The following is a 24,226-nucleotide window of genomic DNA, read 5'->3' on the forward strand; positions in this document are numbered from 1 at the left end:
TGTATTATGTACCGATCTACCAATACCCCACCACTCTGTGTTCCGGTACGACTAAATTTATAATGCCAAAATTGGTGCTGCCTGTAGATGTATTTGGTGCTGACCCATATCAACCCACCATGGCCACAATCTCTTTCCTGGCAAATAGCAAATAAAAATGCCTTTATTTATACCTTTACATTAAATAAGTGTAATATGTTTCATACAAGACCAAATTATTTGAATTTTTGTTGAGAATAATTTAATTGCTTTTTTATTTTTTGTTAATTGATAAAACAAAGTTGTTTGTTTTCAAAAATCTCCTAGTTTTTTTAATAATTACAAAATAAATGCATTCATGAAGCCACACTTAAGAGAATACAAATGAATAGGTTACCTATTGGGCGCACAATCCTTTTGTTGGAAATTAGCACCAACTTGTAATCTTTAAGAACTTGTGCACCTGAAAGGAACATTTCATCACAGAAATTTAGAATGAAAAAGTCGAAATTTATTTTGTTCCTAGTTATTCCTTAACACTCAAATCATATTATTTTGTCTGTTTTATTGTGACCATTAATACAAAAATTGTATTATTGTCATATTCTGCACCTAATCAAACATAGTTAGTGTGAAATTTATAACTTACAAACAAATCTTGCATATAATATTTGGAAGGTGAAATGACGTGTGATGGAAAAGATGTCATAATTTCTGCAGCTTCTTCACTATCTACTTGTCTGGACAGGATCCAGTCCTTGATCATCATGAGTGCAGGGTAGGTGCCACACATGACCACCACATCTCGGAACACTGCCCTGTGGGTTTTACAGTTTTACTATATTACTTCATTACAGCATTATAAAACGAAGACAAAAAATAATTTAATGACAATTGATAAGGTTTGATGAGGTCGTAAGAACTCACCTTTCACTGTTCTTCACGTTACTAGTGGAACTGCTGTGGATTTCAAACACTTCTTCTTTAACAGCAGACAGTTCTGGGAAGGGAAGAGTCCTGCAGATCTCTACAGCTCGGGTGAATTTTTCCAATATGTTCTTCTCTGGTAGGATATTGGTGTTTTCCAAGTCACTGGCAATGTCCTCTACCACTTGCTTTAGTTTAGGGCCCATACAGGGTAGGTCAAATAGACTTCGATGACCCTCGGCAAATATGTTAAAACGTTGATGAGGAGGACTGAGTCTACTCTCATTTTGGTCCATCTTTTCTGATACATTGTCCTCGTGTACAATGTCAGGGTATGTATATATGATGTCAGGGTATGTATTTCCTCTTTCCTCAATAGATTCTCTCTTGTAAATCCTTCCAAACTTCCTCCTGATATCACGCTTATCTTTGTGAGCTTTAATCAAGGGTTTGTGACCTAATTCTTGGCTTAACTTCTCTTTTAATTGTGACTCCTCTGAAGGTTCCTCATTTGACTCAGTGCCAGAGCCCTGACAGTGCTGAGCATAAGATTCCTACAATCAGTAGATGCAAAATGAGAAAAAACATGATTAAAATACAAAATAGACATATAAATAAGATAATGTACATTAAAAATATTGTACATTATTTTTCTATTTTAATTTTTCTAAATTTTGAACAATGTTTGCTGGTATTGATAAAAAACAATAGTCTTATTGGGAAATGATCTGTTAGGACCTTGAAGATTTGTACAATGAAAAAGAATAATTAATTTATATATTTAATAAAAAATTAATTATATTATTTTTTAATACATTGTATTAAAAAGTAGTCTAGCGCAGAATTTCTTATAAATGTAAAATGCTACTATTTAGTATTTATAAAGAAAAATGTTGAATGCTTACTTTGAGCAAATACAGTATTCATTTTTTATGTAAATTAAGTCTAGTATTGTTTTTTTTTTTTTCGTGAGTGAGGCTTTTCTGTTTAGCTTACTCTAGACATTCCCAATAGATAGCCAATATGTGCATAAACATAAAAATCAGAGTAACGGAAATTTCACCTGGTCAAGGGTGAACAGTACATATAAACTGCTTAGATCACAGACAAGAACGCTATCTTTAATAATAACAAAGATAAAAATTTGAACACAGTAAAACTCAATAACTGCGTACCGTACATCAAAGATATGTGAAATAGAAAACGCCATCCCTAAGTCTTGATCTACTGGACAGATGTTATCACATCAGATATTAAATCATATTATCATTGGAAAATAATACACGTATTGTTGAATGAGCAGATGTAAATGAATGAAGCCTTCTGTCTCCACTGGTGAAAGAATTCAATTGTGAGTATTTTTCATGAACAGGATCCCAGAAGGAATAATAGTAAAAATACTCAACATTATTATCCTTACAAAATAAGAATGATTCAGTTCAAAAATTCCCGGTAACCATTGCAGATTTTAAAATATAAAAAATATAACATTTAACAATCTAATACAGAAAAAGAAGGGGTCAAGGTGGTGTGCTGAAGAATTACATTTCCATTGGGTGCACACTATCAGGAGGTTAGTTGAGAGGTAGAGGCTATTAAACCGCCTTGAGGATGCTATCCCAAGACTGTCCGTGGTACAGTGCATATGTGGGAGGCACTGTAGCGTGGTAATGAGCCACATCCTGTACGAGGTGACCCTGCTCTTACAGAACACGGCAGATCTTGTTGAACAATATCCCTGGTGGTCGACACCAGCAGCCACCAGTATTGGCATGGAGCCAAAGACAGTAAGAGTTGGTTGGGTCCATGGCCGGGTATCTTCTGGCGTAGTTGGAGTGCAGCGGAACGGCAGATGTACTGGGCTCTGCGGGGGGCAGCAGCCCTGTGGGGATTGCTGTCACAGGGCTGAGGTCGTGGGGACCAGAATAGCCTATGTGAAGGAACTGTAGACAATCCTACGGTCAAGTGAAGCGCCAAGGAGGTGAATAGCACTTGGCAGTGGTGTCCTGAGCTGAACTCAGTTGCGAAGTTACTAGAGAGTAACCACAATGTCAATAAAACCAAACAGAGAAACTACCCCAGGTAAGCAAGGCACTTGCTGAATCTCACCTAAGCACACGGGCTGGCTGGTGTGAAGATTCTGAGTGCACCAATGTGATATTCACAAACCAGGCAGAGACAGAGGAGGCAAGGAAGGAAGGGAGAGAGCGGAGTTCGAACGCTCTATTCTACAACAGCACTCAATGTATATTAGTCTTAGTAGGTCCCCTTGCTAGAACCCAACAAAGAAGTCGAGTAACACTGAAAATACCAAACAGGACATCAGCACAAGCACAAAGGTGGAGGACCAGCCTGGTAAAACAACTTTCACATAGAGTCACTCACCAGTTAGAGTAAGGTTGGATTCCTTGGATGATTTTTGAGTGGATAGTGCAGCAGGGAAGAAAAAAAGAAAAGCAGAAAAATCGCCAAGCCTGGAAGACATTCATAGGGAAAAGCAGAAACTTTAGCTAGAATGACAGATAAAATGGGGAACTTTGGCCCATGATTCATGATAATCCAAAAACTAAACGAGAAACCAAGAAGCCTGGGGGAGATTTACAGAGCCTGATGACAGTTTTTAGTCAGTTAGATGGAGAAATGGAAGGGAGTTATATAACAGGCCAGAGAGTGGAATGTGAAAGAGGTCATATACCAGTGCCTTGCTATACAGTTGCTGCACAAACGTAGGTTTTTCGTAATAGTCAGGAGGATACATCATACCAAAGCCAATCGGAACCCGCAGCTGAAGAGATTCAAAGTAGAACTGTTGAAGGTATGAGAGATCCCCAAATCAATACGCTAACGGGAGCAAACTGGCCTGAAAATGCATATAGCAGCACAAACCTATATAGAGGCAGAATATTTGGCACAGAGGTAGATGATACCAGGGTGGTATTTGTAAGCCATAAAAAATATTGTGGGAGCCAGCTGGAAAGAAATCTTTGTTCTCCAGGATACCAAGACTAAAAGGGAAGAAGATTTCATCCCAAGGGGCTTTGATGGTCGAGAGTACAGACTAAGTACAGGTAGAAGGGGAAGAACATGGGCGTCATTTCAGCTTTTTAACTGGGGGTGGCAAGATCTACTGGGGGTATGGAATACCCCCCAGGTGGAGGGGGGGTCCGGGGCCCTCCCCCGGAAAATTGTAAGAAACTGGCTTTAAATTTGTTAGTATTTTAAGCTTTTTCAAGCTATTTTTTTACAAAAATTTTACTGCTAACAACTTAGCCTAAAACAATAATTTTTTAATGAATTGAGTTATTAACTAACTAAACCACAAGGTTCCACAAGTGAGGTAATTATTGTTTCACACACAACTCAAAAGTGTGCCCAATTTTAATTTATGTGTGCCCAGCCCGTTTGTTTTTTATAAAAGGAAAAATCCAAGTAAAACATGATCAAACAAAATTTCACTTTATTCTATGTAACCAGACTGCATCCACAAGTTAGTTTTAAAACAAAATGAAGCCTTCTCTTCTGGCTTGAATTTGAAGTCATCAATTACTTTTGAAATGTCTATTTCTACACTCCTTTCAATAGCCAAAAGGGCTAACGAAGACAACCTCTCCTGGCCAATAGAGTTTCTAGTATATGTCTTTAACCGCCGTAAGCATGAAAAGGATCTCTCACACGATGCCCGAGTTCATTGGAATTGTATAGTACAAACGAAAAAGTTCAAAAAGCATAGGGAACACACTTTTCAAAGATGTTTTTACAAAAACGTCAGCTCTTTCTTGGATACTTTTGCTTCTTGATTCCTCCGTTCTGTTTAAAACAGTTTAGTTCAGACAGAAAGAATGTCCATAGTCTAAACTATAGTATTTACACACATACTGTACACTGGCTGTGTCTATATCACTTCCACCTAGAACTTTGCTTAAGTGGTTAAGTACATCTAGGTTGTTTTCTTGAAGCCTGGCCTCTATCTCCTCGCTTAGGATATCAATAACTGGCCAGAGGATTGAAACTTTGTAGTACTGTTGTACAGATTCAAATGGAGCTTTACTCCCACCACCCGATTTTTGGAGGGAATTTTGCCCTTTCTTGCAACTCGCAGCTCTAAACCCGCACGTGTCAGCAATTTCTGTGCAGTGATTGAACAACTTGGTGAAAAACTCATCTGTTCTGAAGGATTGCAAAACTTCAAGTGTGCTGTTTTTTACAGATTTCACAACTTCATAGGTCACACTGCTTGACTGATGGGTCTTTGACAGTATGTCACATTGTGTTAGAACTCTCCTGAGTAATAGAAGGTCAAATACAAAAGTTTGAAGTCCTCCATATTTTTCAACAAAGCATTGGCTTGTCCACCACTGTCAGGGTCTGTTTCAGAAATCTCTCGTAGTGTCGTAAGAGTGGCATCAAAATTATCAAACAAAGAACGCACTGCTTCGACACGGGCAAGCCCATCTGTATCACTCAAGACTTCAATGTTGCTGTTCCACCACTAAAGCTTTTTTTGCACTTTTTTGAATGTTTTCAAAAAACAGCATGTCTTTTAGTTGATTTCTCAATGAAGTTGTAAAGACTTTGAAGCACAAAGAAGGTGTTTCTTATTGAATTCACGCTTGTGCAACAGCTTTACAATGCACAAGTTCAATATATGTGCATTGCAGTGCTGAATGTACATTGCCATGGGGGCTTCTTGTATAAATTCTAGCTGCCACTCCTTTGTAGGGACCCCTCATGTTCGAAGCCCCATCATAGCACTGAGCACGCAGATGTTTAATATTCAAGTCCAGTGAAATCAAAACGTCCTTAAGTACATTTGCCAGTGTATCGCCATCAGTTCTTCTAGCACGGTAAAAACCCCACAAACGACTCATGAACTTCTAGTTTATCATTAACATGTCTCAAGACAATAGCTACTTGCTCGTGCTTTGCTATGTCTTGGGTCTCATCAGCTATAATGGCAAAAAACATTTGCATCTTTAACTTCTTTGGCAATGTGCAACTTAATTTGTTCCCCAATTATGGACAGAAGCTCATTCTGGAAAGTCGCTGAAGTATATTGAAAATTTTTGCGATGCTCTACAAAGAATTTGTTTACTAAACTATTATCTTTGGAACGAAGCCTCATCAGCTCCAAAAAGTTTCCTCTGTTTTTTGAATCTGTAGATTCGTCATGACCTCTTAGAGCAATAGATTGTCCTCCACAAAAATATCAGGGATTCACACAAAGCCTCTAAGTACAATCTGTTTTCTTGTACTTCTTCTGAATACTTTTGATTTACTTTTTCAATAACAGTGCCACTTTTGTCGGGCTTCTCTTAAAGAACTGAGTTTTAGTGTGTTACTACTTCGATGCGAGTTACTCTTTTTCATGATTCTCAAATACTTTTAACAGCTTTCTTCCATTTGGAAAACCCACTGAGTGTGTAAATACATTTTCTGCATTTTTTTCTTCTGGGCTGTAAAACGAACGGCAGGCAAAACAGAACGCTTTGTCAGTTAGAGGACTGTATTCCAGCCAAGGATACAGTTTATACCACTCTGGCCTAAATTTCCTACCATCCGTTTTAGGGAAAATTTAATTCTCTCGTGGTTGGAATGAGCCTTCCCTAAAAAACGCCTTAGCCAAACCTGGGCCATGAGCAGGATCACGTTTATTAATTACAGTGATTGTCAATTGGTCAGATGAACTAGAGGAACAGCTAGGACTCTGCACTTCATCTGTAGAGTAGTTGTGGTATCTTCATTTGTAGTTTGTGGTTGTTAACTGAGCCGATGACGAATCTAAAAACGTCTACTACAGCCGGTTCTGGTTTCATGTTCCAAAACAACTCCTTCTGGTAGTTCATCTTCTAACCGTTTCTTTTTGTTTGCTGGGCCTGAGCTAAAGTAGGACAGCAACGAACTCTGCCCTTTTTTGTTCTTCTGAGCCTGAAAAAAACCCCATTAAGAATAGCAAAAGAACATTTAAAATAATGGCAAAATGCTACTTAGAACACAGAGTCCTAAACCTAAAATTAATACAAGTCTAATATAACATGCATAGGCTTTGCACAATTTTTTTTGATTGCACAATTGTGGGCGCTATTGTGTGTGACACTATTTCTCATCTCTTTGTTTTGACATCGTTGACCATTTGATAGGGGATTGAAAGGGCAACAAAAAAGATGCCCTGACATTTGACTTCAAGTTTATGGTTTTCATTACAATTTAGGTTAAGAAATTTTAAAATGGCAATCATTTTGAAACTAATGATTGAATTAAATTGGTAATTCTTCTGAATATGGATATTGTATTAGATAAAAACCATGCCAAGTTTGAGTTAAATCGGTCAAAACATTCTCGAGATATAAATAAAAATTTAATAAAACAAAATGGTAGATATCTCAAAAACGGTGTTTTTAAGAAAACCATTATTCTTCATTTTTACTTTATTTTGATTTATCTACCAAAGTTTTGTTTTGTAATTTTGGGAAATTTTGTGTAAAATTTGTATCGGAATAAACACAGCCTAACAGCCAATGAGTAAAACAGTCATAACTTTTTATTTGCATACTGTAAACTGTACTTAAGAAGCTGTAGGCGTACACGTAAAACCCAAGTCTGCCTACATTAACCAGTTTCGAAATAGTTTAAAAATTTGCTATTAATCTGTATTTTTATTACACATAATCTTTTTTTGCCTAAAGATAAAGTTCATTTAGTGCCTTACTCTACGAGTTGATTGTAAAACATGTATTTTAAATAATTGCAAGACCATAAAAGATCTGGATGTTTACTAATTATTTTGTATGACCTTTTTAGTCATTGGCTCTTCGACACAAACGTCTGCAGCCTGACAGCCACGGCATTGCAAAAACAGCTGTCCAAACACAGGAAGGCGGGAGTTATTAAAATGACAGTAACATAACCTAATTAGAGGTATAAGCTGTGAAATTACTTAATTTCAGGTGATTGGATGGTATCGTTGTTTATTTTTACATATATAGGTTAAAGTAGTGTTGCGTAAATGTGAGGTTATATGACATCGGTAAAAGCATTTAGGTGGCCAAACAAACAAAAATAAACCTAGTATTCCATACCGTACTATAAAACAAGCTACTTCCCTTTATATATGAAAAAACTTCTCCTATACCAACCAATTACACCTATAAAATGTTTAAACAACTAAAACCATAACCGTAACAATGCAGAACTAACTGCAGAACTAATAAAGTTAGAAGTTTGAGGTTATGTTTTTTGGGGGCCATTTATTGAAATCTAGTCAGTAAAAAGATTTTCTATTTTTCAGCATTAGGCCTAGTTGGATGTAAACAAAGATGGGGAAACTCCAGAAACTGACCAACACCTAAGTTTAACCTACGAAATAAGAAATAACTGAACTAAACTTACCATCTCTTAGTCCATGCAATCATACGACGGTTCACTTGAAATGTAATTCACATCGTACTGCAACTGCACTAATCGAATACATCTACTGAGGAGTAAGGGTTAAAGTAGGCAGCGCGACACGACAGACGTTGTCTGCTTCTAGCTGTAAAGACAATATACTACAACAGGTGCCCTGTTGCCAAATCTCCCTCGCCAACTGTGTATTACAGAGTTGCCGTTTCCAGACGGCAGACGAGAAGCAGCCTACATTGCTCATTCTCGCTCTTCACGCATTTAATGTTCCTTATTTCATTTCGTAAATTCTACTACACCAATATTTCATTTAAGTTTATGATTTACAAGTTTTTTAAAAGACGTGCTATCTTTCTGTGCTAAACTAAGCAAAATTAATGGAGAATTGATAAAGTTAAAAGGTTCCCTATTGGTAGACTTGTATTTTCCAGTTTTAAGTAAGTTATATGTAAATTATTTAGACATTTACTTCAAAATTTCTGGGGTGGCAAAATACCGGGCTCCACAATTCTGGGTGGCAACTGCCACCCCTTGCCACCCCCAAATTACGCCTATGGGGAAGAAGAGCATAAGATAGCAAATCTGCGCATAATAATGTTGATTGGCTTAGGGCTTGATAAGGATATAAGGTCATACAGCAATGCAGGCATCATAAACAAATTATGAAGGATTCACAAGATAGATGAGGAGAAGTCAAGAATGAGTATCTGGGCTGGTAAGAGACATCATCAAACAGAAGAATGTAGAATCAAGGCAGGATTATCATGACTAAGAGCTAGCCCAAGGGAATGACTGATAGATAGTCGGACAGAGCCATGCAAGAATATCAAAGCTCTGGTGGACTGAAGTAATGCCGTAGGTGATCTCAGTTCCACCAGGTTGTAGCAGAGAGGTTTAGGTTTTAGTGGGTGCAAACCCTACAACACGTTGGAAAACCGCAAAGGACCTGCAGCACCCCCTATGTGTCTGGGAGAGATTTCCTCCTCTCACAAAGTAAAAAAAATATAACAAATGATTGTTATTCTTGTTTAAATCCTGTGCTGTCCCGTTTATGACTAATTTTTAATTTATTATTTTTTATTATTAGTATGGTTTGTGTGAAGTGAGTTTTGTCCTCAAAAAGAGTAGTGGGCATACCCTTAGTCGTTGGGATTTGTTTTCACATATACACTATTGGTACATAAATGAATATTTCTTTCAAAATTGGAATTGGAATCAACACAGAACTCAGGAAGGTACTTTAAAATACATAAATACTATAAATAAATGTGTACTAAGAGTAGGATACATTTTATTTTTTTTATATATGTACTATATACACTAAACAATAAAACAAGCAAAAGACAAAAACATTAATAAATGGAGAAAGAGATTTACATGTTGGCTACTACATTACAAAAAAGCAGTACAAAAGTTAAAAAGGGTTCATAAACTTTGGTTTTTATAGAATTAATAACAAACATAATATAAAAAAATTAAAGTCAACTTGGATAAAGCAATTTATTAATAATATTAAAAAATTTGAATAGAATTTTCCCCATTTTAATTGTCATTAAATGTTTCTTAAAATATAATAAACCAAAATACTCACCCTTTTTGGTGGTGTGTGTGAGTACAAGAGAGTCTTATGGTTCTTTTTGCCCTGAGGAGCACTGAACTTCTCGTCGATGTTATTGATGGAGATAAGAGTAACATTGAGATTAGAGTTGAGAACTCCTTGACTGTTGTTCTGAAGATGCAACTGAGTGTTTATTACTGAACTACTCACAGAACTGAGTAACAGGAACCTGTTCTTCTTGCCGCATCCTATCATTTGAGTAACTGAAGCTCTCTGCAAAGTAACAAATGGTTTTATATCCAAAATGGTGTGAACTGCAGTTTTCTGGTTCATTGTGAGTAATTATTTTTTAGAAATAACTGAATAGTTTAACTTTAAAATATACAGTAGTATAACTGTAACAGAAACACTTCAAATTTATTACCATATGTTTTGAATTTATTAAATAAATGCTAATTTCTCTTTTACTACTGACATTCCATTTAGTTTATTTACTTGTATACAATCATGGAATATACATACAAACCCATTTTTTCACTTATGATAAGAAGCTGAAAAATCGTTGCACTTGGTCCTAATAGGACCTTTGTACTTACTTCCGAAGTGACAGGATACTCTTGTCGAGATCCTATGAGGAGGGATAGCAGGCTATATCTGTCATGTCACCTTTGAAGAGGGAAGGCTAGATCTGTTCCAGCCTCTTGTGTCAAAGGGGGGGGGTATTGGTCAGCACTTCCTCATGTTCAGGCTAGCAACAGTATTTACAGGCATCCTCCACAGTAGACTAGACCACTTTTCTGCCCCAATATTTTGATATTTGTGATAAGTGATGTGCTGTTTCTGGACATCCATAGGGTTGCCTAGATGTAGGTGACTCATACTATTTTGTTGTATACAGTGAGTGTTCAACCGGAAGATATAAACCATTCAGAAATGAGTTCTCCAGGGGGATATATAGCCATATACAATCGTATTTTATATGCATTTACACAATCCAAAACTAATTCATAAAATATCAAATTGCATAGTGTGTGAGAGCGTGATTATGATTTTAAATCACTCAAATGCATTCTGGTGTAGTTACAAGTTACAATAGTTAAAATAATTAATGATATACTTGTCATTAAAATATAATTTTAGTTTCTTTTCATAAGTATATTTTAGGAAGAAGTACTCTAATAGTGTAGAAAATAAATTTTCAGTTGATTTTTGAGTGGGAATCATAAAATATATATTCATTCCTAATGAAATGAAAAAATGAAATATGCCTTTATTCAAGAGGCGGAGTTAGGGCTATTTAGCCCTCTCTACCACTCAACCTCACATAATATACAGATACATGTATACATATGTACATTTAATGACCTTAAACAATAACAAATTACATTTTAAACTAAAATTTAAAACTAACCAAAATATATACATACTATGTAATAATTAAAAATCAAATTTATCAGCTTAATATGTAGAAAAAATTCAAACAAAGATAAATTAAAACTTTTTACAATTTACTGTTTAAAGAATTTCTCGTTATTGCTACATTCATTCTCTCAAACACACAGCCTGACCACAAGCACGCCATGAGCACCGCCACCCGTCACCCCTACACTGACTGTTATAGATCATAGAAATTGTCAATTTTTTACAAAAGTATGTATGTAGATAAAGTTTATGACATCTTAAAACACTTCTTTATTAAATCTGATTTTCGCCAAAAATATATGATGATATAGTGAAAAGTTACAATAATCTTAATTTAGATCAAATGTTCCCCAATTTAAGCTAAGTAAGTGTTTAAGCTAAGTATCATAAACAAGATCTCCACAAAACTCTTTGTTGATACATTTTTAAGAGGAACCAGGAATAAGAATGAATTTTGTAGTTGTGTAAAAAACAAAGTATTTCTTTTACAAAAGATTAAGTATTAATTTTAGCCAAAACTGCCACTTGAAAATGATAGATTGATTATTAATGATTAACACAACAACTGCCAGTAATATTTACTGTTTTTATTGGGATAGTTATTTGATAATATAGTAAAATTCATGAAAATAGTAGGCTAACAGAATACCATCCAAGCTAATTTGCTCCCAATGCCTCCTTGGAGCTACAAAAATAGGATCAACAACAAAGCTAATACATCTACAATACCACATTATCAAGAAAGCCAATACACAGGCCCGTACTCAGACTGGTTTTTTGGACATATTTACAGGGGCCCGGAGGGTGCAGTGGCAGAACATGATGGGGCCCAGACGAATATTTTTTCCAGGGCCCACCAAAGCTGAGTATGGCCCTGTCAATATATATCTACAATGTTGCCTTGAAACTAGCAGTATGTTGACTTTATTCTCAGCAGCTTGAAAGCAGATTTCTAAAATTCTTTAAGTAAGTTCTAATTTTATTCCAGTACTTTCAATTGAAGAAAAGATTATATGTTTGCCTGTGACAGACAATTCTCAAACTATTTTATAGGTGATAATGGACTACTTTATATGTATTGCATATACATCAGTGTTGGTAATTTCACATATAAACCAACACCAAAAACCTTTAACCTTTTTTAAAAGGTTAAAAAAGGTTAAACCCTTTTTTTGAGTATTTGGTAATTCTTCAGCCTTTTAGGCTCATATGTCAATACAGATAAGATAGTTTGGTAATTTCTAACTCAGATAGATTAATCAAATAAACTGGTATGGATGAGAGATCTCTTGGTTTAAAACATAACTTCACCCAAATAAAGGTGGCTGCTTATGTTAATTGTGAATATGTAAATGCATCATGCCATACAGTATAATTTAATCTTATTGCATTAAATAAAAATAAAACTACCAAAATGAAATTGATGAAAGGGACATTATGAAGTTCTATTACTGCTGGGAAAGTGGTAGGATGGGCCAAAAGCTCTTCAATACTGGAATATTTCCTCAGGAACAAACATTAGAGTAAAAGATTTCAAATAATGAGCTGTACTGTTTGAAAAAGTCTACCAATTATGCTATGGATTTTTTATTTTCATAGGGTTTTATGGGGTCGCTTTCATTATTTAAATAGAAACCCATATTTTTCAAAATGGGTCAATTTTGTACATAAAAAAGGAAATTCTTTTTCTAATCCTGACTGTTATAAAACAGCAAAGTGAAACATATAACATAATCATTTTGTCCAAGTATGATACTTTTACCTTGTAAACATTCAGGATTAGAAAAACCTCTCATACAAATTTCCTGTTTCTGTATGTAGAATATAAATCTGCAGCAAAAAATATGGAGTCTCATTTAAAAAATGAAACTGACCCCATAAGACCCCAAGAGTATAAAAACCCTATAACAGAATGGAGGGTCAACCCTTTTCAAGAAGCTGTGGGTCATTTCCCCTGATGGTGATATCTCAGTCCGAATTTCATGAGAACCAGTAATTCAAGGAGTTCCATAAGGATTGGTATTGGGTCCAGTTATATTTTTATTAAACATAAACGACCTCCCACGTGTTGGGTCGAAACCTTCATCTATTCTCTTTGCTAATGATACTACACTAACAGTTATAAATCAAAATTAGACCTCGAAAGTTTATTGGCTCTAACTTCAGATGTAGCAAACTTTTGGTTTTCTTCAAATAGGTTCAAATTAAACCAGATAAAAAGTCACGTTATTCATTGTTCTACACAATCAAGCTATAGAGAAATCTTTAAATGCAAAGATAGAAGGTATGTCTTTTGCAGGACTTTTGGGTTTTGTAAGCCATATTGACTGGAAGTCTCATATTACTTTTTTGGCCAGTAAACTAATCTCCACTTGCTTTGCTTTTAGAGTCTGAAGTCTAATTGTTAATTTTAATATGCTTAAAGCTGTCTACTATGCTTACGTATACTCCACAGAAAGCTCATGGTGGTCTGCTAGGTTGTTGATGTTCACAACATTTTTGTGTTATCTGATAATTAATTATTTTGAATTTTAGTGCACTGAGAGTAACTGAAAAACTTTTAAACTTTCTTCTAAATAATAAAAATTATTCAAACATAATAGGGTAGACTTAAACATATTGAGTTTTTTTAACAAGGTATAATCTTTGATATTGAACATTCTGGGATGGCTTTTTACACCTAAAAGTCTGCAGCTTTATTTTATTATACATTGGAGTTTGGAGAGCAGTGGCAGTGATTTTAATTAAGATTTTCTATAGTAAATTGTATTTATAACTAAATAAACTTTCAATATTTTTTTTCATAGCAATTATAAAATCTAAATATTATAAATATCACAACAGAAAACAGTCTTGCTCAAAACTTGCTACTTCATGCAGTAGTGGGGAAGATTAGTGATATCGTTCTGCCAGAGGCATCAGCATATGTAGCTCAGTGGTAGAGGTTCAGGACAGTTGTGTCAAAGGTTCATGGTTCAAATCTCACTCAGCATAGTTATATTTTTGCTTCATTCAGAGGTGATTTTATTTATTTATAGTTTTTTATAAAACATTTTATTGTGTTTCTTTTAGTTACAAAAATAATATATATTTTATTGGTACATTGAGTTCAAAAAATCAATTTATTTTTCTTTTGTGTACAAAATAAATTATGCCTAAGAAAGGATGGAAAGGAAATTTAAACATGAGCATCCCTCTGTGGTGAATGCCAAAAAAAATGTTGCAATAATTTGTAGAGCTGTGTTATGTGGTAAAGAGTGTCTAACAAAGGTATCTATGAAATGTACTTCACGTACTATAAGATGGAGAACTCACAACAAATAGACAAGTCTAACATCAAGTGGTCTTGTGACAAAATGTATGGATTAACGATCAGAGGATGATGATTCACTGTTGAATCCTTGAGAAAGCAAAACTGACCTAAATGAGAGTGATCCATTCATAAAAATCGTGGAGACTTAGGGCATACTAATGATATTAAATGGAAGTAATCAAAGAAACTTGAACAATCAATTAGAAAATTTACACTTTTGTTGTGGAATACATTAAATGAGGATCTGCAAAAAAAGCTAAACAAGAACTTGAAGATGATTAGGAATCAATATGTCTGTTCTCGAAAAACTATGTTTGTTGCAAAATAAGAGCGAGGAAAATTATTTTGCTTCAAGCTGAAATAAAGAATTAAAGAATAAATTAGTGTACATCTGATGAGGTCTTTTACTGTTGTCTTCAAAAAGTATATCTTGTTAGTAAACGATAAGTTTTCAGCAGTTTTAACTTCCTTTTCTCAAATAATAAGCTAAACTTACCGTACTTTTTAATAACTGTTTAATAATAATCTGTGGTTAACAACGAGCAGAATAAATGTTAATTTTCTTTAAAGGACTGTATTTTACAAATAGTGAGAAGGTTGGGACTTGTTTTTTTCTGAAAAGCAGCTATCTATATGTAATCTCCTAACGATCGTAGTGCTGTGGTGGTCACAATGTGTACTTGCATGAGGTTGTGGAAAGTATTCCTGAGTTAGTTAATGGTGTTCTGTGAGGGACGTGTTCATGGGAGTGGATCGGGGGCGTGGCTTTTTTTTTCTCCCCAAGAATGAATGTTCAGCATAATCTAGTATGCGAATGGCGGTGGGTGGTGGCAACCTGCAGGTGGCCGTGTGCAGCGAATTTGGGCGGTGGTGGTTTTTATTTGTGGGTGGTTGAGAGTTAATTGTAGTTGACATTGTTGGGGAGGTGAGGGGTGGTATTTGGTGGGGGGCGTGGATTGGTGGTGTTGTTGAAGGTTTATTGTTGGTTTTTTTAAGCAGGACGTTGGGTTGGTGTTTTTTTTGGTGTAGTGGGGTAAGGCAGTTTTGTGTTGTAGTAGGGGGAGTTGTAGGAAGGATAGATGAGAAGTCGAGGATGGGGGGAGAATAGGCTTGCGATTCTGCTGGGAGGGGGATGGGGGATGAGGTGTGAGATATGGGCGATAGATGATGGCCAGATGCGTGGGGGGGCTGATGGTGAGACATTGGGGAGAAGGCGGTCGGGGGGGATGGGAGAGGGGGATGGATGTTGTGGATTTTAAGTGGATGGTAGATTAATGAAAGCGGGAATGGATGGGGGAAACGGGGATGGGGGGAATGGAGCAAGTGTGATGGTGATGGATGGGGGTGAGGATGAGTAGGGAGATTGGTGTCCCGTGGTGATCGGAGGGGAGAGGGATTTGCGAAGGAGCGAGGATTGGTAGAGGGGATATCGTTGTGTGTGAGAAATGGCGTACAAGGGAACATGATGTGGAAAAGGAGAAGAATAAAGAGATGGGTTTGGGTGCGGTGGGAATGAACTTGTGTGGAGGACGGATGGATGGAGCTGGGAATGGGGAAGGGGATGTAAGATATGACACGAATGGGTCGAATGAGTGCGATATGATGGTTTGGAAATGGATTTGGGGTTGGACGATGGAGGGTGGAAGATGAGTGCTGGGGGATGAATGGGATGAGGAGTGGTGGTAGTGCATTATGATGTCGATGGATGAGATGGTAATGGATGGGGACAGGAGGGACTTGCAGAGGAATTATGAGGGGATGGGTGGTAGAGAGTTGGGAGGAAGAGAGGATGGGAGAGTGAAAACAGGGGGGGATGGTGGAGATACTGGGAAATGAGGATGTAAAAGATAGTGGATGAGGATGGATGTCGGGAATGGTTTAGAAGGAGTTGAGCGGATATAGGCGGTGAGATGCAGATGCGGGGACTAGGCAGGACAGGGAGTGGAATGAAGAAGTGGCGGGATGGGAGGAGACTGATGGGGGAAGGGAGGATATGGATGGGGAGGGGAAGACTTTGAGAGGTGGAAGAGGGAGGATGTGTTGTGGAAAATGGGATGACAAGGATTTGCAGGGGGGAGGGGGGGATCATCGGAATGTTCTAGGTGGAGATTGAGCTGGACTAAGTAGCGGAAGGGATAAATAGCGGTATGGGGGAATAGAGATACGAGGATGGTTAAGTTGCATAGGGCTAGATTGGACAGAGGGTAGATTGCATGGATGGGTGGAGGGATGCCTGGGTCGGGGGAGGATCGAAGGAAGGGGGATGTAAAAGGTGAAATATGGATAGAGGGACTTGCGTGAGGAAACTTAGGAAGGCGATGAGATGACAAATGTGTGGATTTGAGGGGAGGATGGGTAAGGGGGAGCCTATGCCTTTGGGGATTACCTGATTGGGTAGGGGGTAAGAGGATGGTAGGATGGGCGGGGAGTGGAAGGAGGATGGGAGGGCGTAGGATATGACGTGAATTGTGGAATGGGATTAGGTGGATGGGGGGGGACAGAATGGAGACAGTAAGGGGCGGCGAATGGGGATGGGATCTTTAGACCAGCAGTAGTCTCAGTCTTCATCTGTTCTCCTAATTGGCATTTTTCACGGTATCATCCTCATGTCTACTTCTTTTCTACTTCTGGTGTCCGGATTTCATGTGTTCCCCTGCCTTTTTCCTCCCATCACTTGTGTTTTCTTTTTTTTGCTTTTTACGTTTTCTTCTACCTGTTCACAAGATTTAAGTTTTCATAGGCTTTTCAGTGTGTCATCCATAGGAACAGGAAGACATAACTTGGAACTCAAAAAGACCTCGCGTGAGTGGCTTATACGAATGTGGACTGTGGTTGGAGGCTAGCCAAAGCGTGAGAGGCAGATGCACACATCAAACGGTATGCATCTCAATAGAAATGGTAAGAGATGGTTGGCGGAGAGAATATGTGGGAAGCGGGGATAATGCAGCTGTCAACCGAGCACACGTCAGGGACCTCAGACCGACCACGGCGTGGAAACGAATCAACCACCTACAGGGGACTTCAGCCTTCGGACCCACCACAACCAACACTGACTAAACTCCTGAGTTTATTCCATCTAAATATACAGTCCATTAGAAATAAGTTGGTTTTCTTTAGAATTAGCATTAGTATTAAATTAATATTGGAAATTATTATATGCTATCAATGAGCACTGGTTGAATCAAGATGAACAGTTCAATGTATTTTCATCTGGGTATGTTTTAGCAGATATTTACTGTAGATAAAAACTACTCTTACTAGGGGTGGGTGTTGCATTATTTGTCAAGAACTGGGCGGGATATAATAGTACAACGTAATTATGTAAGTAGTTTCTGTCTTGAGGGTCATTAGAAGGTATCAGCAATTATTATTGAATGACATAAATAGCATTGTTATTCTCCATTTAACGTTTACACCTACTTCAGATGTATGTATGTTTATTTATTTATTAGAACTATTGATTTAGTTTGTAATTAAGATAGTACATGAGGCATTGATTATAATATCAGGTGAATTTTAATATTGACATAAAAAAAGAAACACTTATTAAAACTGTATCCTTCCTAAACAGCTTAGATCTTTACAACTTATATTGCTTAAATACTGAGAGTACAAGAAACAATGCATGCTGGACAATGTTTCATTACATAATGACTCTGAAAGAAAATAAACTAACTGTAAAGTAATTTGAACATTGTTTGTCTGACCATGCAGACGTTTTGTAACAATTACAATACAAATTAAACGGAGGGGTAAAGAGATAAATATTGTAGTGTAAGAAATCTGAAACCAGGAGCAATTTTAACTTATGAATGATCAACTAATCTCGTTTGATTTGGTTGCATTAAGAATGTATAGTGATGTAGATGAGTGCTTTTCAGTTCATTTATTGGTGTATTGTCAGGAATCTATAATAATGCTGTAGGTTAAGAAAACATAAAAGTTAACTCTTTAAGAAACAAAAAACCGAAAGTTAATTGGTTTTACACCTGAACTGAAGAAATGACGATGAATTTTTTGCTAGTTTTGTGCGAGCGGTTAATACATTGGAGTAAGTAATGAGGTTAAAATTTTCAGCTTAAGAATAACTATGCTTTGGAAAAAAAAGATACAAGGGTAAAATTACTCAGGCAAGATAGCAGAAATAGTCAATTACATTCAAAATGCAAATAACAAGTGAAAAGTGCTTGGAATGTAAAAAAAGCAGAAAGTCAAAGTATAAAATTAAGACTAAAGAACCAGAAGTGGATTCCAAACCAATTGAATGAATATTTTGTTAATGCTGCTTCCAGATAAATCAAATTATTGCCATCAGTCAAAAACATTAATAGTAGCAAAGCTTTAGAATTTTTTAAACCATTTACTGTCTAGTCATCTATTTAGATTTTAAAGTTTAAGTGCTTCACTTACAGAATTTGATATTTGAAATGTTGTATCACAGTAGTTTCAAGTTCATTCTCTCAAAGTGAGGACATATATGGTTTTTCAAACAAGGTTGTAAAAGAAATCTATTTATGTTATATTGGAGCCACTATTATATTCTGTACAAACATGATGCTTCAGCCAAAACGTATTTCCAAATGGTTATGTAAAGTAATTAAAGTGATACCTATTTATAAGAAGAGATAAACTGAAATACCCCCCCCCCCCCCCCCCCCCCCCCCCCCCCCCCCCCCCCCCCCCCCCCCCCCCCCCCCCCCCCCCCCCCCCCCCCCCCCCCCCCCGCAATTATCGCCCAATATCTTTGTACCTATTTTTAGTAGATTTTTGAACATTGTATAAAGAGCAGCTGTATGGGATAGTATATCACAGAATGGTCATTATCTGTGGATGAGCAGTTTGGTTTATACGGGGCCGTAATACTATCAAGGCTGTAGAATCTGTAGTCAGTAAAGTTCTTAAATAGTTTTGAGTGTAAAACCATATGTTCTGCTACACTAATAGATCTATCAAAAGCATTTGCTGCATCACCATGACTTGCTGTTGTGAAAAATAACTAAATCATATGGTGTTAAGGATGGGGATCTGAGGACTTTTCTTTCATCATTACCTTACTGGTAGAAGGCATGACGGTGGTACAGGCTAATGACCAATCTGATTTCTGTAATGTAAAATTGGTGTACCATCAAGGATCAGTATTGGGACGTTTCTTGTTCATTATAGCGGTGAGTTGACTTAGCATAGCATGCCTTGCAATTCAGTTGTCTATTTGCAGATGATGGCAAACACTATGAGCAGGAACAAACAGCTAGACCTTCTTATGTTAGGTTCAGAGGCAGAGCATTAGAAAGAGCAAAAGAAATGGTTCAAAGTCACACTCTCTTGTAGGAAAATAACTGTACAAAACCTGAAATCATTTGTTTCTCTTAGATTTTATGTATGCAATAATTTTAAACCTGTCAAGCAGTTAGGTTTATATTTAGATAGTAGGCTAAGCTGGGAATTTCATATTCAAAAATATTTGTAAAATAATTAGCTAGAGTAATTGTATTAATTACGTAAATTTACAAAGCTGTGTAAGTTCAGAGATGCTGTTGACAGCTTTAACTTTGCATTCTTTCATCCCTCATCTACTGTATGGAGTGGTGTTATGGGGTAATAGATACGTGCTGCCAAGAAAGTGTTTTTATGGCAAAAAAGGCACTAAGAGTAGTCTATTGGCTATACCAGGAAAAGAGAGTCTTGCTACCACAGTTTTAAGAATTACATATATGAACTCATGACTTGTCTATTTTATTATGTTTGTTTGTTAAGAGTTAAGGCAAACTTAAGTAAATATCAAGCTAAGGACCAGATAGTACATCGTACCCGACTCGATATAATGGAAAAGTTAGATGTTTTAAGTGTTTAGATTAGGGAAAACAAAGAAAAAGTCATATATTTATTGAAATAGAATTGTTTAACTTAAACTACCAAGGAATAGCTTGTCGTCGGCATGGTGAAATTTAAAAATTACTGAGGACTGGTTTAAAGAGAAGCTTTTTATTCTATAGTACAATATTTGGCAAGTGATACTAGTGATATGAGATTTTAATTAGCGATAATAATTCATTTACTGTTGATTTGGTGTAGTTTATTTTAAATTGTTGACTAAATTTTGACCAATTTTTATCTCGATTATTTAATTCACTAGTTATAGGCTTTTTGTTTTTGTTGTTGTTATTCACTGTTAATTTGTTAATGATTTTCTGTTAATTCTTGTTGTTCGTTTCTGTTACTCTATTTAATTTGTTAATTAATTATTAAAAATTAAGAAATTGAAAAGATAGCTTAGGGAAACTGAAATTAAGAAGTTCTTAGTTTTTAAATATTTTTTAAGCCATTCATTTTTACCGAGATGTTATATGGCAATGTAAATCATGTTTATCAACAAATAAAGATCTTGAATCTTGAATCTTGAATCTCCCTTCTAAGATATGGGTTATTTTTTTAGGACAACTCTGTAAACTCACATAATTTTTAAAACTCAAAGAGAATCAGAATGATTTAGAGTTGTGTTTCAGTTGCATTACAATGAATCATGCAAACAAGTCTTCACAAATATGAGATTTTAACACTGCATTGTATCTCCATTTATGAAGTGCTATCATTTTATAGGTTACATTTTAGTACTATACATAATAACCACCACTACTGCCTAAGACTTGTCAACCTACTCTATCTAATCCACCATCTAACATTTTATGAGCAGGGAACATCATACTTTTCACTCAGATGATATAAAAAACTTCATGTCCATTTACACTTGGAAGAATCTTACAGTTCTTTAATTCTAAATAATTTAGATTTTTTTTGTTACTATACACGGATGTGTGATTTTATATTATAGACTATACGTATTCATTTTAATGTGAATTAGCATACTTTATCTAACATAAATTGACGAGTCATATGTTTATCTAAGCTGAAGCTTGTCATAATGTAAACTAAAATGACTAGTGAATAAATAAATATATGGGTTTTTTTAAACCACACACCTTTTATTTCACACTTTATTCAATTAAATTAATTCCTGAGAAAATATTTTATTGTTGTGGGACTTTTAGCCTACTCTGTATATTGTGGTAGTTTATCGGAGTACTTAATGAGTAGTGTGTAGTATCAGAAGACATTCAACATAATCCGTGCACACAGAAAACTTGTTGGTCGTTATTCAAATGGGAATCTGCTTACTGTCCAGAACTGTCCACAGTTGCTACCTCCTGGAGTGCAGTCATGGACGGGCAGGTGACTGTGATCTTCACTGAGGACCTCACAGTTCTTATAATTGCGGGTCTTAGTGATCTCCCAGATGTCCTGGTCTTCACAGAGCTTGCTGTTGTGTGGTGCCAGCTGCCTGGGCAGTTGTCCCATCTCGTATATTACTTCACACCTTCCCACTACAGACTCCTGTAACACATCATGAACTAATTCTTAGTATGGATATAAAATGAGTAAACAGATTTGAGTGTTTGTATAATTTATCATAACATTTTTAAACAGAGCAGGAGCCCGTAATTATTCAATTTAGGAGTGTTGTTATTTGGTATATACTATGCAAATGTATTGTACATATTACTTCATTATCCTATTTGATAGCAAATGGGTTTGACTTTATAAATGTATCTGTATGATGCAGAGAATAAATAAACAAGACAAAGTATAAAGAGGTGCTTTTCTTGTGGATGTAACAGATTTGGAGAAGAGGTATCATTACTCACAAGATCCTTTTCACCCCTCTCCAACAAATACTTAACAGCCTCATCACAAACTGAAAAATTTTCCCAGAAAAAGTTAATTTTATTAGTTCGGGAGCTGAGAACAAATTTGCATTACTTAAACACACAGCCTTGTTTTTTGTTAAATCTATATAGACATGTTCCCTAACAGATAAATCAACTATCAGTGAATGTACTTTTGGTAGGGATTGAAGGAGAAAAGGGTTAAAAGAGCATGTTCTTATAGGTCATAATTTAATTTTTGTTTACACGCTTATAATCAACTGTGAAAAATCCAAATGATAGTTATATAAGCCTCAGTCTCAGCAACAAGATAGATTTAAATTCGCTATTTTCCACCAAATAGTTAGTATTTATTTTGTTTGCTAACAATGATTTATGTGTCTGTTTGGTTATAAGGTAACCTGTGTCAACTCAAAAAACGATGAGGTATTAAAAAATTTATAATTATTGACCGTTCCCATTTATCAAAATTTTTATTATTTCAACTAAAAAAAAATCTGGTGTGTCTGATGATTAATTTTTTTAAAAGAGGAAATTCTTCTACAAATTAAAAAAAAAGCTAGTTGTGGTCTTATACATTGCAACTTGGCTCTCAGATCTGGGGTTATGTATTTAGCTACTAAATGGACTATGATTATAAAATTATAATAAGATAAGACCAATTAAAATTATACAGTTTGAAAATTTGAACTATAGAATCTTTTTAACGATTTTTGTATTCAAAATATCCAGGTTATAAGTAAAACACAATAATTGTTGGTCTATTCTACACATCATTCTATTATTTAGGATTGTATTTTAATTGTTCCTATAACATGATGATCAAGAATTTGAATTAAACAATCTGAAAATGATATTTTCTTGAGAATCATTTCAATAATTTTCCTGGAACTAACTAATTCTAACAGAACTTTTTAGCTAATTGAACAGTAAAAAACAAAGTTTTTCAATATTTTACAAAATTAAGAGTTTATATCGAAGAAGAAATGAGTGTCTTCCTAAAAGTGCAGTATATAGTGGTAATAATGCAGTTTTATTGAAAATGTAATTAAAAAGGATTATAAAATTCAAGGTTTTATTTTATAGTGATCATGTAGAAAACATACATTTATTATTAATAAGTTGTACAAGTTAGATATTAATAAGGCTTTATAAATGTACTGCACAAACCTTTTATAATATTGAAATATTGAAGAATATATATTTTAATATATTCTTATACTATTTTTAACAATATGGAAAGGTAAAAATAAGACAGCCAACTTCAGTTTTTATATCTAAATTACCACACAGAGTTTAACTTTCTTCATCTTGTGAAAGGTTGATGAACCTTTTGAAAATTTGTAAGATTGTCAGCACGTATACAGTTTAGACATTAGACACTGTAATGTAATTATTTTTTGCGTGAATTAAAAAAAAAAATTTTAAGTAAGAAAATGATCCCTGATAATTTCTCTTGCACTACAAGGAGAGCGATCACTTCATTAATCTGTAAACTTTTGGATTATAATATTCTTGGGTTTCGGATCTAACATCCTTGTACGATTATTTATCCAACACTATGAAGTAATAGTGAGAATTGTTGGAAATGGTCAACTCTCAATTGTAGCAGAGGACTTGCCCAACACAAAATGTGGTTACTCTCCATGATAATATAATACCTGCACTTTCACAAGTAGCAATAATACAGACATTTAAAAACTATGTGTAATTCAAATTTATCATTTTGGGATTTCTATCTAATTAATGCTTTCTGACAAGCTCTGGGAACTCTTAGAGCTTGTCATAGAACATTAATTGTTGGGAACAATTATGATAATCAGCTTTTCTTAACAAGCTTGAACTCAATTAGTTTTTTCTTACCACAGTGTAATCTACAGGCTACCATTCTCTCTCTAGTAGGAAAAT

At 35.5% G+C, this 24,226-nt stretch overlaps 1 protein-coding gene across 2 annotated transcripts in view; it reads right to left on the reverse strand.

Annotated features, from left to right (window-relative positions):
- Positions 1 to 24,226, reverse strand: part of LOC124369398 (vitellogenin-2-like) — an 89,679-nt gene that overhangs the window by 51,373 nt on the left and 14,080 nt on the right. For both annotated transcript variants that reach the window (XM_046827400.1, XM_046827401.1), the window contains exons 6-9: positions 21,771 to 21,986; positions 9,896 to 10,135; positions 907 to 1,460; positions 629 to 797 (exon numbers count right to left, since the gene is read on the reverse strand). In XM_046827400.1, the coding sequence (XP_046683356.1) occupies positions 629 to 797; positions 907 to 1,460; positions 9,896 to 10,135; positions 21,771 to 21,986 (1,179 nt within the window). The remainder of the gene's footprint in view (positions 1 to 628; positions 798 to 906; positions 1,461 to 9,895; positions 10,136 to 21,770; positions 21,987 to 24,226) is intronic.

Source organism: Homalodisca vitripennis, chromosome X, assembly GCF_021130785.1.
Source record: "Homalodisca vitripennis isolate AUS2020 chromosome X, UT_GWSS_2.1, whole genome shotgun sequence".
Classification (NCBI taxonomy): Eukaryota; Metazoa; Arthropoda; class Insecta; order Hemiptera; family Cicadellidae; genus Homalodisca; species Homalodisca vitripennis.